General features: G+C 36.1%; 1 protein-coding gene and 1 long non-coding RNA gene across 3 annotated transcripts; both read right to left on the bottom strand.

The window, feature by feature from the left end:
- Window positions 1-9787: 9787 nt before the first annotated feature.
- LOC133804891 (uncharacterized) lies at window positions 9788-11006 on the bottom strand. Of its 2 annotated transcripts, none has more exons than XR_009878692.1 (3): window positions 10947-11006; window positions 10374-10864; window positions 9788-9818 (listed from the first exon to the last, which is right to left on the bottom strand). It is a non-coding gene; the product is annotated as an uncharacterized LOC133804891 (long non-coding RNA). The 2 variants fall into 2 exon arrangements; XR_009878691.1 differs by having other exon boundaries at window positions 10760-10864.
- Window positions 11007-14544: 3538 nt separating this feature from the next.
- Window positions 14545-15909, bottom strand: LOC133804351 (ATP-dependent 6-phosphofructokinase 5, chloroplastic-like). Its single transcript, XM_062242516.1, has 4 exons — window positions 15835-15909; window positions 15252-15392; window positions 15002-15118; window positions 14545-14929 (listed from the first exon to the last, which is right to left on the bottom strand). The coding sequence occupies exons 1-4, from the start codon at window positions 15892-15894 to the stop codon at window positions 14792-14794; spliced, it is 456 nt and encodes a 151-aa protein (XP_062098500.1). The 5' UTR covers window positions 15895-15909; the 3' UTR covers window positions 14545-14791.
- Between the last annotated feature and the right edge of the window lie 1102 nt (window positions 15910-17011).

The following is a 17011-nucleotide window of genomic DNA, read 5'->3' as shown; positions in this document are numbered from 1 at the left end:
CATTCCAAGTCTGTGGGACCAATTCTCCACTTAACAGAGCTAGTTTGAAGTTTCCTTCACGCAAAATTTCCACGATCTGGTGAGGTCCTTCCCTGTTCAATCCTAATACACCCTCTTTAGGATCTTTGATAGCTACAAACACCCTTCGGAGCACCAAGTCTCCCAGTTCAATTTTTCTCTCTTTGGCCTTTGAGTTAAAGGAACAAGTAATCCTCTGCTGATAATGGGTGAGCTGTAATTATGAAAACTCCCATTTTTCCTCAATCAGGTCCAGAGATAAGTTGAGCAAGTCCTGGTTTTGATCCTGATCGAAGGTTTTCTACCTATGTGATGTCACTAGTTCCTCAATTGGGAGCATAGCCTCACTTCCAAAAGTTAAAGACAAGGGAGTGTGCCATGTGGAGGTGCGATGTGAGGTCTTGTAGGCCCAAAGTACTTGCGGGAGCTGCTTGGGCCATAATCCCTTAGCTTCATCTATACATTTCTTTAAGCTCACCTTTAAGGTTTTCTTTACAGCCTCGACCTGCCCATTAGCTTGCGAATACGCCACTTAAGAAAAACTCTTGGTTATGTTGTACTTCTCACAAAAGTTCATGAAAAGATCACTATTGAAATAAGTTCTATTGTTAGACATGATCTTCGTTTAGAGCCCAAAATGGCATACGATGTTCTTCACGATGATATCAAGGACTCTCTTTGAGATTATGGTCGCCAGAGGCTCGGCCTCAAACCACTTTGTAAAGTAGTCGATGGCGACAACTGCATAGCGAACTCCTCATTTTCCAGCAGGTAGTGAACCATTCAGGTCGATCCCCCATACTGTGAATGGAAGGGTGATGACATCAAGGTTAGCTCCATGGGTGTTGCTCGAGCAATTGTGACAAAGCGTTGGTACTTACCACACTTTTGAACATATGAGGTTGAGTCCTTTTTTAGCGTCGACCAAAAATAGCTCTAGCTCAATATCTTTAGAGCTAGGTTTTGCCCCCCCAGCGTTGTCTCCACATAATCCTTCATGTATCTCACGTAGGATAGTTTGTGCTTCCTCGAGCAGAACACACCGTAGGAGGGATAACAAGTGCCATCGTCAGTGTATAATTCCCTCAACCCATAACATACTATGAAACTTCATATAACAATTTTCTTGCATCCTTTCAGTCATTTATCAACTTACTGGTTGTAAGGTATTCTACTATGGAGGTTATCCAGGTTAGTATTGTGTCATTCACTCTGGCCTTAACCGATTCTTCTGTTATGTTTGGTTGTTCTAAGAAATCCACTGGGACTACGTTTAACGTGTCGCCTCTTTGGTGGTGGCAAGCCGAGCTAAAGCATCAACATTCGAATTATGCTCGTGGTGGACCTACTCAATGGAGCAGAACTCAAACGCAGACAACTCATCTTTAACCTTAGCTAGATTAGCCATCATTTTGATATCTCGAGCTTGATACTCCCCCAATATCTGATTAACCACGAGCTAGGAATCACTGTAACATTGAATCGCCATTTCTTTCAGTTCTTTTGCCACCCATACTCCTGCCAATAGAGCCTCGTACTCTGCTTCATTGCTGGATTCTTTAAAATCAAACCTCGGAGCTGTATGGAATCAATGTCCTTCACGCGAGATCAAAATTATCCCAGCTCTATATCCGTTCTTGTTAAATCATCTACCCAACAAAGAGTTTCACAATTCTTGCACTTGTTCCCTCATTGGCTCGTTCTGGAAACATGTGCATTCTGGACACAAATCAATGAGTGCTTGACTCTAGATTGTTGTTCGGTGGCTTATATAATTTCGCGAACTGACTGAGTTCTACGGCCCACTTAAGCAAACGTCCCGATGCTTCAGGATTTTGCAGGACTTGCCTTAAAGGTTGATCGATTAAGACGTGGACCGGTGTGAGACTAGAAATACAGCCTTAGTTTTCTCAAGGCAAAGATCAAGCAGAACGCTAGTTTTTCTATTAAAGGGTATCTGGATTTAGCTCCGAGAAGCCTTTTACTCAGCGCAGTACACCGGTTTCTTGCTCGATCATCTTCTTGAACTTATATGACGCTAACTGTGTTTTCTGTCACAGCTAGGTATAAGAACAAAAATTCCCTAGCTGCTTGTTTTGATAATATGGGGGGTTCAACCAAGTGATTTTTTAAGTGGGAGACACTTGTTAGTGGATTTTTGATTCCCTTCAAGTTGTAGAATGAGAGCACTTGTTAGTGGATTTGAAACCAAAGAGGGTTTAGGGCTACCACATTTCTAGTTAAGCTTTATACTTCTTTACGCGACCTAGGCGAAGGCATTTCTAATAATGAGCTGATCTTCTCTGGTTCGCCTCTATCCGCTTCGTGTTGACTATGAAGCCCAAAAAATTTCCCAAGGAAACCTCAAAGGTGCACTTCTGGGGATTTAGCTTCATATCATATTTCCTTAGCACACCAAAATATTCCTCCAGGTTAGAGACATGGTTGTTGGCAGTGTTGTTGGCAGTCCTTGATTTAAGAAGCATATCATCAATGTACACTTCCATGTTTTTCCCAATCTGATTAATGAACATTTTGTTGACCAGTTCTTGGTACGTTGCACCAGCATTCTTCAGCTCGAATGGCATAACCTTGTAGCAATATACATTATGCTTGGTTATGAAGCTGGTGTGCTCTTGGTCTATAGGGTTCATCATGATCTGGTTATATCCAGAATATGTATACATGAAAGACATGAGCTCATGACCGACTGTTGCGTCTACCAACTGTTCAATTCTAGGTAGTGGAAAATAATCATTAGGACATGCCTTATTGAATAAATTGTGAATGACTTGCCTTTTTATTGATCTATTTTAGTCATATATATACAAATAATAGAAAATAGGAAACCACAAAAATAGGAAACTTAGAGCTATATATACAGTACATTAAGAAAATGTCTCAATACTCCCCCCTCCCCCTCAAGTTGGAGCATGAGGATCATAAATGTCCAACTTGGAAAGCTGAAAATGAAATTGACGAGTCCCCAAAGGCTTGGTAAAGATGTCTGCATGCTAAACCGTGGTAGGAACATATGAAGGAAGAATAGTACTGTCCTCAGTGGCATTTCAACCATAGTGACAGTCTGCTTCAATGTGCTTTGTGCGTTCATGGAAGAAATGATTATGTGCAATATTTAAAGTTGACTGCCTATCACAATGGAGACCAATAGTAGCAGGGTGTTGAATCCCCAAGTTTAGGAGAAGACCCTTCAACCATTTCAATTCACAACTAAGGGAAGCCATAGAGTGATATTCGGCCTCTGCCGAAGAACGTGCCACAATAGTTTGTTTCTTAGTTTTCCAAGAAATTAGGCAATGACCAAGAAACACAAGCCAACCTATGAGATAGCGACGAGTAATTGGGCAAGCTGCCTAATAGAATCACACCAACCTTTCAAAGAGAGAGATCTATCAGCTCGAAGTAAAATTCCTTATTCAAGAGAACCCTTCAAATAGCGAACAACACGCAAGGCGACTTCCCAATGTTTTTGTTTTGATTCTTATAGGAACTATGATCAAACGTGAACAGATTATGCCAAATCAAGACGAGTGATCATTAAGTAAATCAAAAGACCAACCAAACATCAATAAGGTTTCAAATTAGACAAAAGATGTAACGTCCCAAATTACCTAATAAGGCTTAGGGCCTTGATTAGGGGGCAAGGATGGAAAATTATGGAAATTATGTGATAAATATGTGTTTATCTGATATATATGTGTATCGTTATATGATTAAGTGATTTATATTATAATATGACTAGTTTTGCATGTTAAGGTGTATTAAATATTCATGTGGGCCTGTTTCTTATTAGAAGGGCAACATTTGTAATTTGGCTCATTATGGGTATATTTGGAATATATGTGCATATATGTGATATATGTGTGGGACCACATTATTATGTGGATATATTTGGGTTACTAGGCACGTGGCGATCCTAGGGAGCAAGTTAGCGAGAAAGTCACAACGGGATCCAATACCTGACTCGGGGTGAGTCAAGGGGTATTTTGGGTATTTAGCACATCACTGGGATGTCGGGTAATGGGAGTAAATATTTGAGGATATATTTGGATTTAGTGAGATTAGGAGGGAGTTCTGGGGATTTTGACCTTTTTACCCTCGGGGACGTTTTTAGTACCCCGATCCCTTGGGATTTACTTAGAGTTACTTGAACTCTAAGTAACCTCATAAACAAAAAACACTTGGAATGTTCAAACTCTCTCAACATTTTATCTCTCTCTCTCTCTCGGCATACTCACTTTCTCCTAATTCCTTATGAATTCTCTTCGATCTAAGAGGAATCGATGCTAGTCTAGGCTCGGGATTTCTTGGAGAAAAGCTTAGCATCGATTGGGGTAGCTAAGGTAATAATTTTTAGCCCTAAATCTTTGTGTTTCTCTGGTTTTTAGCTAAGTTTTGGAGTTTTAAAAACTCAGTTCTGAGTTGGAGATTTGAGGAGGTTTTGGCTAAGCTTTGGCTAAGGTTTTGATGATATTGAGCTGCTAAATCGATTGGGAATGCTACTTTTAGAATCTAGCTATGTTTGGATAGGTTTTAGGAGGGATTTGGCTTGAGAAAAATGGGAAAAATTCTGGGTTTTCATGTCAAGACGTGGCCCTGTTCTTGGGGTGTCGCGACTCTCTTGAGCACAAGGAGAAGCAGGTGTTGTTAGCCTTTTTGAGTCGCAGCACCTGTAGTGGCATGCCGTGGTGCGTGTGGAGATAGAGGAGAGCCTTGGGCTCTCTGACTTGAGGCGGGCCACGACTCTTTAGTTTTGAGTCGCGACACTTGAAGGAATTTTGAGCCCCGAAAAGGTTTGAGTGTGGGAACTCAAACCTAAGGGCTCGAGATCAATCCTACTACCTAGTTTAGTGGAATTCAACATCCCACAGGCTTGGACTCAGTCTGGAAGCCTTTATTCTCTCATTATTGAAGAGATTCTATTTTATGGTTGTGACTAGGTTATCGCTAGGGGCTTGAAATTGGGATCGTGCCTGAGGGTTGTTCTTAATATACATTACACTCAGACCTGGGGTAAGAAAACTGCACATAGTCTGCATTTAGGTCTTGGCTTGATTGTAGTACAGGGTTAACGTTATATTGAGAATTTTTTATAAAGCATATTAAATGCACTATGTTTACCTATGTTATGTAATAACTGTTGGTCTGTATATCTGATTGAGGAAGCTCAGCTTATAAGCTGAAGATTTATCTATGTTATCTAATGAAAGGCTTGGCTTAATAGTCAAGGGTATAATCGGTTCTAAAGGACTCAACTTATCAGTCGAAGGTTAAGACTCGACTTATCATTCAAAGGTTAAAAACTTGACTTATCAGTCGAAGGTTAAAGATTCGACTTATAAGTCAAAGGTAGAAAGACTCAACTTATTAGTTGAAGGTTAAAGGACTCGGCTTATGAGTCGATAGTTTAAAGGCTTGGCTTAGAAGTCGAGGGCAGTAATAGCGTGTTGAACACTGGCCAATAAGGCTAAGCCAACCCGGAAGCGAGATATACGCTTGAACGCATCTAGGGTCATCTAGAATGTTAACCATCAAACCTACTTGGCCAGCTCTAAGGCTTGTTATATGAAAGATGGGCACTAAGCCCTAGTGTGACTCTATAGTCACTTATTTGAGTTAATTGCATGCATGAGTAGGGTTATTACTGCTGGCATGCTAGTTATAAATCTGTAATCTGATAATGTATTGCTTATAAGAATGTTTATAGGCTAAATGGTGCAGGTAATGGAAAGGAAAAGTTGGACCAGCCATGAGTTGGAGAGCTTCAGGGGCAAAGGGTACATATGCGGCTTGTTCGTCCACCATGGCTGAGGCTATCAGTTGGAACTAGGTTTGAACCCTAATTTTGCTGCCTAGGTCTGCTTTTGTATTCATTTTGGGGTTTGTAACCATTTTAAACTACGATGGGATCCCATGTATGGAAGTTAAACTCTTTTAATGAAATGGTTGAGTTTGGACCGAAATTTTTAGTACCTAAACTTGTGGTTAGTTTTAATTACACGATTTAAACTCAAACTTATGGATTTGGAGGACGTTACAAAAGACCTCATGTAGCATGAGCAAGTCGATGGTTTTGTTCGATGGGAAAAGATGCGGGCTTGACACCAAGAAGACTAGTCTCAGAAATAATGTCAAGAGAATACTTTTGTTGACAAAGAATTTACCATCATGACTTTGTGCCACCTCAATCCCAAGGAAATATTTAAGAACCCCGAGATCCTTCATATGAAAACACGTTCTCAAATAATTCTTAAAGGCTCTCAAAGCATCGAAATTATTCCCATAAATAATTAAATCATCAACATACACCAAAACATTGATTTGAATATCACCCTTAGTATAAGTAAAGAGAGAATAATTAGCATAGGATTGTAGAAAACCATACTCTATTAAAGCAGTAACCAATTTGGCAAACCAACACTGCGCGGTGCCTATTTAGGCCATATAATGATTTTCGAAGATAACACACCATATCAGGTTGAGAAGACCCAAAACCAAGAGAAGCTTCATATAAACATCCTCAATCCCTGTGCAATAAAGCATTTTTCACGTCCATCTGATGCAACTCCCAGTTTTTAAATCCTGCAATGGCTAAGAAAGCACGAACCGTGACCATTTTTGCCTGGTGCAAAAATCTCGTTATAATCTATCCCGACAATTTGATGATTACGAAAAACAACCAAATGAGCTTTAATTCATTCAACACTTCCATGAGAGTTGTACTTGATTTTATAGACTCATTGACTACCAAGAGCATGTTTACCAGGTGGTAATTTTTCCATAGTCTAAGTACCATTGTCCTCTAAGGCATGAATTTTTGTTTTCATAACATGGCACCATCCTACATCTGTCTTAGCCTCCTTAAATGATTTTAGTTCACAACCTACAGTAACAGTGGCGAGAAATTGATGGCTTACAGAGAATTTTGTACAATTAATATAATGTGTTATAGGAAAGGGCCTACCTAAGGAAGCAGATGGCGTGGGTGAAATTGGACAGAGAGTAGATGGACTTGTTGTGATAACAGTGTTAGTAACATAGTCACAAAGTCAAATGGATGGAACCTTTTCAAGGAACCCACATCCCATGTGAGTCTCATTGATAAAATCTGAAGCAGCTCCTGCTGGACTAGGTTTTGCGTCTGGGCCAGACTGTGATTCATTGGCTGCGGGAGAGAAAGTGGGAGCAGGCTCTAAGGTAGTAGTTGTTGGGCTTTGGGTGGTTTCATGTGGTGGGGAGGATTCTTTTGTGGGCTTAAGTGCATTAGATAATGATTCAGGATCCCCCCAAAATAGTAAAATCAAAATCATCATCACCCAAATTCATGCTTCCAAAATTATATTTAGAGCTAATAGCAGCAGTAGTATTTTCATCAAAAGGAAATTGATTTTCAAAGAACATAACATCCCTAGAAACAAAAAATCTTTTACTTTCTAGATCAAAAATTCTCCACCCTCTTTTACCAAAAGGATACCTAACAAAGACACATTTTTCGACTTCAACTTGCAAATTTATTATTCTTAGCTCGTTGATTATGGGCATAATATAAATAACCAAACACCCACAATTAAAAAAAAAACAGGCAAAGTATTAAATAAAACTTCATAAGGTGTTTTATTCTGAAGAACACTAGAGGGTGTTTGATCAATCAAATGAGAAGCTGCCAAGACACATTCACCCCAAAAATAAAGAGGAACATGACTTTGAAAACGCAAGGCCCTCGCCACTATCAAAATATGATAATGCTTACGTTCAACTCTACCACCCCACACAAGAGATTTGAAATAAAATTCTATTTGAAAGAAAATAATTTGTCAAACAGCTAAACTCCCTCCCATTATCACTCCGGACAACCTTAACCTTTTGACCAAATTGATCAAACATAGAAAAAAATGACATAAACATTTTAAATACCTCCAATTTATCAATTAACAAATAAGCCCATACATCTGGGGGAAAATCATCTACAATATTCAAAAAATAACTAGCCCCACAAGAAATAATTGTATTGTAAGAACCCGGTAAATCGCAATGAACCAATTCAAAAATTCAGGAAGCCTTATGATCACTAAGAGAAAAAGAATCACAAGATAGTTTGGCACGAGGCACATATCACATGGCTTATTTAATTTATCACTAGAATTACGTATGAAAGGTAATGACTTTACTACTTTCTCTGAAGGATGTCTAAGACATTGATGCCAAAGTTCCAATGAAGATGAAGAACCATCCATTGAGATAGCCTGCACCGTAGACGGTTGGCGGAAGTAGTAAGGTCCATCTCTTTGTTCACCTGTTCCAACCAGCTTCCTCATATGACAGTCCTGTAAAATACACATATTAAAGCAAATTGTACAAAATAGTGCATGTCATCAATGAATTATGTAACCGAAATTATGTTGTAGTGAAATTTAGGGACATAAAGAACATTTTTAAGATATAATCCTTCCCAAAGCCTCACACTTCCATCTTAGTAGCAATTAATTTTTGGCCATTAAGGAGTCCAACAAGACATGCAGCAATATCATGAACATCAAACAAATATGATTCATTCCTCGTCACATAATTAGAAGCATCGGTATCGATAATCCAAGAAATCTTAGAATACTCACCATGTAAACATTCGGTAGAGGATTGAGTATTACCAAACATAGTAGTTATAGTCTACACCATTGTTCCACACTCAAATTAGAAAGAGAAACTGGAGTGTTTAACGTGCTGGTTGCAGCGTTGGAAGAATTTCTCTCTCCATTGACCGGAGCTCCAACAATAGTGTTGCAGTAGTCTACTTCCACCGCTCGCGCAATGGCTCCCCTACCACGACCTGATGCGGGTGAGTCTGTACCATGACTACCACCTCCTTTGTTGCAAGCATAGGTGGCTCCTTGAGTGCGAGGTCTGTCGCCCCACCATTCTAGATACCCAAGAAGCTGAAAACAGGTAACAATGTCATGTCAAGATTGGTGATAGTGAGAACACATTAGTGCAGATTTGTCAATCTTCTCTAGTTTCGCTCGGCCATGCCCTTTTGGACGAATAGCAAAACCCACACTCCAAGAAAAAATGCTTTTAATAACACCGAAAATGTGTTATCAAAACATACCATAACACTTTTTGATGTGTTAGGACCGACTATGTTATCGTAGGTCAGGGTACTTTACATAACACTTTATCATTGTTATACAGATGTGTTATTATACTGTCAACGATAACATAATTTCTGTGTTATTTTAATAAATAGATAAGTGTTTAATTATGTTATTTATAGTCGATTATATAACACATTTCAATACTTATAAATTTGTGTTATACTACACTTTAGTATAACACTTTTTTTGTGTTATACTACACTTTAGTATAACACATTTTTTGTGTTATACTATAGTTTAGTATAACACATTTTTTGTGTTATACTACACTTTAGTATAACACATGTGTTATATTAGCTTAGAGAAACATAATCTATTTTTACTTTCACAAAACTAGGAAAACAAATATGAAAGTTGAAGCCAAATAAGGTAACATAAATATATTTTTATTAATTACTCAAATGTAATTACAATATTTAGTCTACTAGTCTAGGCTTAAGAAATCATATTACAGCATGGTGGGTTGAATTAAACACTGAGCGCAAAACAGAGACAATATCAGTCTTCTTTGTGAAATTCTTTTTTATGCCAAGCAATCCTTTGAGCTGCTGAAGGACCATTGTAATGGCAGCTCCTCCCATGAACCCAACAATGGCAGCATGGGATAGAAACTCAATCAAGAACCCCAATCTGAAAAAGGATCCAGCCATTTTAGAGAAATATATAAAACATATAGAGTGCAGTTTTTTTTTAATTGTCTTAAACCATAAGCATTGTTGTATAAAACTTATTCTTAACTTAATAAAGTTTCAAACTAAAATGAGCAACTCAACTATGAATCCAATCTCATAATCAAGTAAGAACTTAAAGAAATTATTTTTTCAACATATTAGATTAAGTTTGGACATATGCATCAAGAAATTGATCATATAGATATGAAGACAAGATAAGATAACATGAAAATAAAATTGGCAAGGAACATCTAGTAACAAATTAATATTGAATCCTGCATAATAATACACTGAACACCCAATAAGATAGCAATATTAAGGTTCATGAAATTGGTTATTGGACTAGAGAAATTATCAAATAAAAGATACTATAGGAACTGCAATCAAAAAGGAAACAAACAAATGTCCTCAACAGGGTGAAGAAAAAACCAGGATGAACAAAAACATTCATGTGATCTTTAAAAAAGAAACAATCACAATAATAACACAACAGAAGCAAAGCACCGAATACTACCCAAATCCAGTCAAAATAACTCTACAATCACAAATATCACAAGATTGAAGAGAAAGCATCCTTCCTGCATATTTACCAAAATGGTATCAATGTAAGCAATGCATAACTAAATTAACAAAATAAGTACAAATTTCAGATGGCATAAAGTGAAGAATAAAATAAATATCAATAAACAAAGGACAGTTGAAAAAGAAAGAAAAAAAAAGCATAACGATAGAGGTCATTACACAATTATACAATTTTTTTATTTTACTTTTCAAGTCAGCATACAAATTGATACAGAGAAGAATACAAAATCTTCTCATAAGAAACGTGCTGGTGGAAAGAGCCATATATAAGTTTATACCCAAAAGTATAAAAAAAAAATGCAATATGGATTAGCTTACCATTTCAATCTCTTTGCCAAGATGTTAACACCCATGGCCATTATAGCAGCACTATTAGGATTAGGAGATAATTTCCTGACCAAAGTGCAGATGATCTCAACAACCCTGGGCAAATGATAAGAGGCAAGAGCATTAACGTGGCAAGAAACAAACATAACACAGTACACAGGAAAAGAACAGTATTTACCACACTCGACTCTCCAATTGCCCACTCACAGCAGTTTCTTGAGCATGAAATGAGCTACCAATACCTGAACTCAAAAGAAAAAAAACATGACCCAAATGATAGCCAATACTATCATCACATATGCAGGAGGTGGAGGCAAGTTCCTTTCTGGTAAATAAGCTGGAGGAGCCTAAACAATACACATAAGAAACAAAATTACTACGCCCTTACTCACACTTAACCTGCCACTTGAGCATATATTTTATATTATATACTGAACACACATTCCACAATGTGTATTTTAATTCCTTTGACATAGTAACAATTTTAATTTATAATTAATGAGATTCCATAACCTAGACAACAAGATTTACTTAATCTACCACTTGAGCATGCTGCTTTTGAATATTTTATATTATATACTGGACACATTCCACAATGTGTAGTTTAATATGCAAGGAACATTTATCAAAACAAAACAAGAGAACCATGTTATGCACACCCCTAATTATATTAATGCACACTAATCAAGTTATAAATATTTAAATAATTCCTTACTGCCACTAGTACAAAAACAATACCACCACCACAACCATAACTAGGAACACATATAAGATCAAACAGTCATCTATACTTAAGCACCACAACTAATTAACAACTCTGTCGAGACCAACAGCTTAAAAAACTAGTTTGGTACAACTAACTTCTAGATTGAATTACTATTGGTTTGGATCAGAAGATCATATCCTACTTGCATAGAGTAAACAAAGAAGGTTCTAACTTCAAAGATTTGGAAGTCTACTAACATAAAAGAGAGCATGCTATATCCAAAATGAGCAAAAGAAGAATTTATTTTTTATGTTTTCTTCACAATCAATGGACCATTAAGCTAATCAAACATAGTATAAAAAGATCATAGATTATTCAACTAGAAGAACATGACACACTAGACAATGTAAACATTCATCGATGAAGAATCAAGCTTTGTACTCTCTATTCTTTATAGAGGCTACAAGCATAAACATGAACCAAGACATAACTACTCATAATGATCAACCCAAACCTTCAATTATATTGAAACATACTATACAGGGCATTAATCAGTATTATTCATCGACAATTAAAATGACAATAATAACAGATTAATTCTTATGAATGCTTTGAGCAACCTGTAGTGATCTAATCTCATCTAGTTGGAGAGCATTGATAATAAACAAATGTTGATAATTAAAGAATATCTGAAACTAAAGAATAAAAAACTTAAAAGTAAATAATAACACTAATCAATATACTTATAAGAATGTGAAATAGAATCTCACCTATAATGGTAGAACCTTTAAGGTTGCCCACACTCTAAAATTGCAACACCGTTTCTTTTAGTAATTTAATCCAGCCCTGAAACCACATCAATTTTTCATAAAACAATGATAAATAAACTGAAAACTTTTGATATTGAAAAAGACAAATAAAATTTTACAGCTTTACAAGACTTACTGATCATTTCATGACAATCTGTTTTAATACTTATCTATATATATACACATGTAAGACATGAACTATACTATGGAAAAAATAAAGATAAAGGTAATATTTAATTGGCTTTGAACACTCAGACAAGTATTTTTAAGCCAACACAACAGAGAGTAGAAATATTCATTGGAAAGAAAAAGGGAATATACATGAGCATATGTGCTAATATAATATATTAGCATGTGTGACATGGGAATATGTAGGCCAAGACTTTTGGTGATGAGAACACACAACAAACATACCATCATGTTAACAAGCATTTATATTTAGACACATGATATATAACATACCTCACATCTCATCTCCTATACACATAAATGATTGTCTTTCTAATCTCCTCTGTTAATAATAAAGAGTCCAATATGACACAATTAGCAATCTGTTTTTAATGCTTGTGTTTGGAGCATATATTAGCAAAACAAAAACAAGTATAATGTTTGCAATTTCAATAACTACAGTAATACAATTATAACAAAAAAAAACCCCTGAATCCATGCCATTGTGTTCGAAGTTGCAGTCCTCTGCTTACATATATACAAAGACATATTGATATATGTTAGGAACTATGCAGTTGAAGTTCATAGCTATATACCTGTACAATAAAGCATAGACCACATATAAATATATATGCCCATCTGATCTCCTCTGTTTTTTATGACAAAATTCTTAAGACTCTACAAAGTAAAAAAAAATGCCACAGTCAAAAGCTCAAATAATTTAGTCTAATGTATCATCGGGTCTAAAATGGCATCCTTGTTAAATCAAAAACAAAATTCAGAGCTTTTACCCACATTAATCCTAAAGAAAAAAATAATTATAATAATAAAGTAATTAGCATCTACATAGTCAGAATCCACAAAACATGGTAAAGCATGTAGTTAGATTATTCGGTTATGATCTCACTATGCACATGCGTTGACCACTTGAAACAACAAAACTCAAATAATTATTATCAAGATATTATAAAACTCTAGTTTTTTTACAAATTTAGTCTAGATGGTAAAATATATATAAGTCAAATTAGCAGTTAAACAAAAAAATATAATAAGTACATATATAAATACATGTATATATAGATGCAAGATTAGTAAATTCTTAACAAATGATTTAAAATTACTTCTTTCCCACTTCTAATGCTCCAAACATAAACACTACCATCACCATAACCTGTCAATTTTTATTTAGTAAGTCCATGAAAAGATAAAGCAAATTCAGCTTTTTAATGGATTGGATTTCAGTTATATTTCTACAATACATATCTTGTTCTAACAAAATTGAGATTTATAACAAAATTAAGATTTATTGAACTTCTTATGATAAAGAGCTTGACATGAATTTAGTGAATACACTATTAATTCTGAAGTATTAACTAAAAATCAATCATGAGAGAGAGTGCCAAAGGCATCAATTGCCTTAGTGCACATGTAAAAGACCCTGTCATAGAAAACATGCTAAAATAAACCAGTTGCCTTAGTGCCAACTCTAGATGTTGCAATTGTGCCAAGCTCTGTCATATAATCATTGAAAAATATTATTTATCTTCCAAAATCTTAAGATATGCTATTTTTCAATGGTATTTAAACTTTGTAGACTATAAGAAATCACCACTAATTTGACAACAAACAAACATGGTGCTAGCTAAGCTACTTACAAGAAGTCAAGCAACAAGATTCCCGGCCCAATTAGGAAGTAAAGCAACACAGTTTTAGAAAGACCACAGTACATTCCATGATGTTAGTAGCTAATGGAATTCCTCTAGACTGTTGTAAGAGTGAACTTTAGAATTGAGTGCTCTATATGTCAAAAACTCTTAAAAGATTACACTATGTATATAAATAGATTCAACAAGGGGAAAGAAGGAGTAATTTAGCAGCATTGGACTGGGCTTAAATTTATATATAGGATATGTAGGATGTGGTTTCACAAATTCTCAATCTCATGCTTCTTTGGCCTAACCACATCATATATCTGAAATAATTGTTGCTTTAGGCCTTTTCCAAAATATGAAAGCCAATATTTGAACAACTATTAGTAAGCTGGAAAAACAAGTTAACAAGCAAAAATGTGTTAAACTAAAAACAGTCACTATTCCCAGGACAATCATAACAAAACACTCAACATGCTATCAAAATTTAATGATCCAACTGTATCTTCAAAACCATTGATGTAACATACCTAACTTAGATCCTTAGAAAGATAAACATCAATTTGTTGTTTCTTTTTAGCTAGTTGAATCTCAACATATGGCTGGCATTTTGTTTTTGGAGGGGTTTCATAATATTTAGATCCAGAAGGAAAAAAAATATACTAGTTCCAATCAGCTGATCATGTTTCAACTAGTGAAAAACTGATGTTATACTATGACTAACCTGCCCTACTCCCTTAGCAACACAGACCACTGCTGATCCTTTTGTCTCAATGAGGTATTTCAGATGCCGCAAAACACCATGAGGACCATGTAAATGGAAAGGTACCTTAAATGTATAAAACCAGTATCAGTACAGAATCTAAAAAATAACTAACCAATTAGTAAGTCGCGCAAATACCTCTGGTATCAAGCATATATCGATTCGTCCACTAGCCAGAGATGCATGCATAGCAATAAATCCACTGCTACGACCCATCAACTTTACAATTCCTATACCATGGTATGCACTATGTGCCTATAATAAGGATTGAGAAGTTAACAAAGACTGATTTTCCCACTGAATCCTTTAACAATGATATTATAATGCATGAAACTTAAGAAATCAAAATGAAATCGAACAAATAACAAAATATAATGAAAATTTGTACCTCGATGTAAGCTGAATTAATGGCTCGTTGTGCTTCCTCAACAGTAGTTTCAAACCCAAAAGTTTTGTCCATCAGCAAAATATCATTGTCTATAGTTTTGGGGACCCCAACAACAGCCACCTTTACCCCTCTTCTACAGCACTGAAATGAAAATAGGAAAAGTAGGACATGAGACCTAAATAGAAATGGCAGGCAAGGTCGAGGCAAGATAAAGGGAAACAACTTACAAATGCAGCAATCAAGTAAAAGTAGTTAAACATATCCAATAAGATGATTCTAGTGGCACGGTCATCTATATGGCAGTAAAGTGCTTTCTAATTTATACGAAAATATGAACATATAGACATGGTGATGAATCCTAAACTAAAAGTAGAATGAATTCAAGTCATCAGGAATGCATCAAATTTTAATTCTTGAGACAACACTTTACATCTAAAAATTTAGAACAACTTGTACCAAAGCAATTTATATCCCAAAAGATTTTTTCTTTAAGTAATCTGTTCAAAAGTGACCTTAGTTATGAATGCATGCCAGATTATGAGATAAGAAACACAGGAATGTAAACAGATACATGCATAACTACCTCTTTGTGAATTACATTTGCCCCAGCATGAGTTCCGTTCCCACCCAGCACAAAAAGCATGTTGATTCCTCTTTCCTGATATCAAATTAATAAATGCTTTCAGATCAGGAATCATATGTCCGCAAAATTATTAACTCTAAGGAAACTGAAACAACAAACCTCCATGATGTCCATGATTTCACTCATGCCTGGTCTTCCACGCAAAACTCCTAACAAGCTTCCACCGGATAGGTGAACGTTTTGGACCACTTTTCGGGTTAGCTGATAATCATAATCCAACAACAAAAAATATAGTAGAAAACTTAAGAATCAAAAATCCAAAAGGGGTTTTGGAAATTTTGAGAGATGAGCAGGTAAAGTGAAACATATATATATTTAGAGAGAGAGAGAGAGAGAGGGAGGGAGGGAGACGAAGATGGGGGTTGAATTGGGTGATGGTCTAGGTCTGGTGGTGAGGACGTGTTTGGGAGGGCAGGATCTCTTAAACGTTGGCTATAGAGAGGACCTCGTCGACCTCCCTACCGCACGCCCAAATGTTGAAGAAAGATGAGAAAGACGTTGGCTATAGAAAGACGAGAGAGAGAGTAAGGAATTCGGATGTAGTACCAAGCCGAAGAAATAGGGAAAATAAATGGGTCTCAGAAATGTTGAAGGAAAGGATGGGTCTCAGAAATATTGAAGGATACGTCCCAGAAATGTTGAGGAAATGGGTCTGTTGAAGGAGAGGAAATGTTGAAGGAGAGCTCTTAAATGTTGAAGGAATTGGGTCTCTCTCGGGTCTCATAAATTTTCAGGTCACAAGTGAGGGCGCGGGATGATATATTATTACCGGCTTTTTTTCATAAAGTGGCCCTGTACTCTAGCATAATACTTTTTTATTAGTATTATATTCATGTGTTATGGAAATGGGTATTTGGTGTAGTGCCACCACTTCTGGTGGAGATTCTTGAGCATGAGTAACTCCACGAACACGTTCTTTTGAGTAATTTGTTGATAGGCATGAACAAGAGAAGGTAAAGGTTCTTGAGACAAAAAAGTAGTACGTAATCAGATAGAATAACCAGAATTTGAAATGATCAAAAATTGATGAAAATGCTCGTTACTTCGTCGTTTTCCATGTTCCTTACCCAAATTACATTCACATTTTCCACACTTACATGTAATAATGGGTTCAAAA

Source organism: Humulus lupulus, chromosome X, assembly GCF_963169125.1.
Source record: "Humulus lupulus chromosome X, drHumLupu1.1, whole genome shotgun sequence".
Taxonomy (NCBI): Eukaryota; Viridiplantae; Streptophyta; class Magnoliopsida; order Rosales; family Cannabaceae; genus Humulus; species Humulus lupulus.
The sequence above is the reverse complement of the archived record's forward strand: the minus strand, read 5'-3'. Positions and strand labels throughout refer to the sequence as shown.

Bases quoted from the DNA above. Each gene is read 5' to 3' on its own strand.
- LOC133804351 (XM_062242516.1), bottom strand. From the start codon at position 15,894: ATGCTTTTTGTGCTGGGTGGGAACGGAACTCATGCTGGGGCAAATGTA. The intron at 15,119-15,251 runs GTACAAATTTTC...TCCTTATTATAG, and splicing joins TTAATTCAGCTTACATCGAG to GCACATAGTGCATACCATGG. The intron at 14,930-15,001 runs GTATTTGCGCGA...TATACATTTAAG, and splicing joins ATATATGCTTGATACCAGAG to GTACCTTTCCATTTACATGG.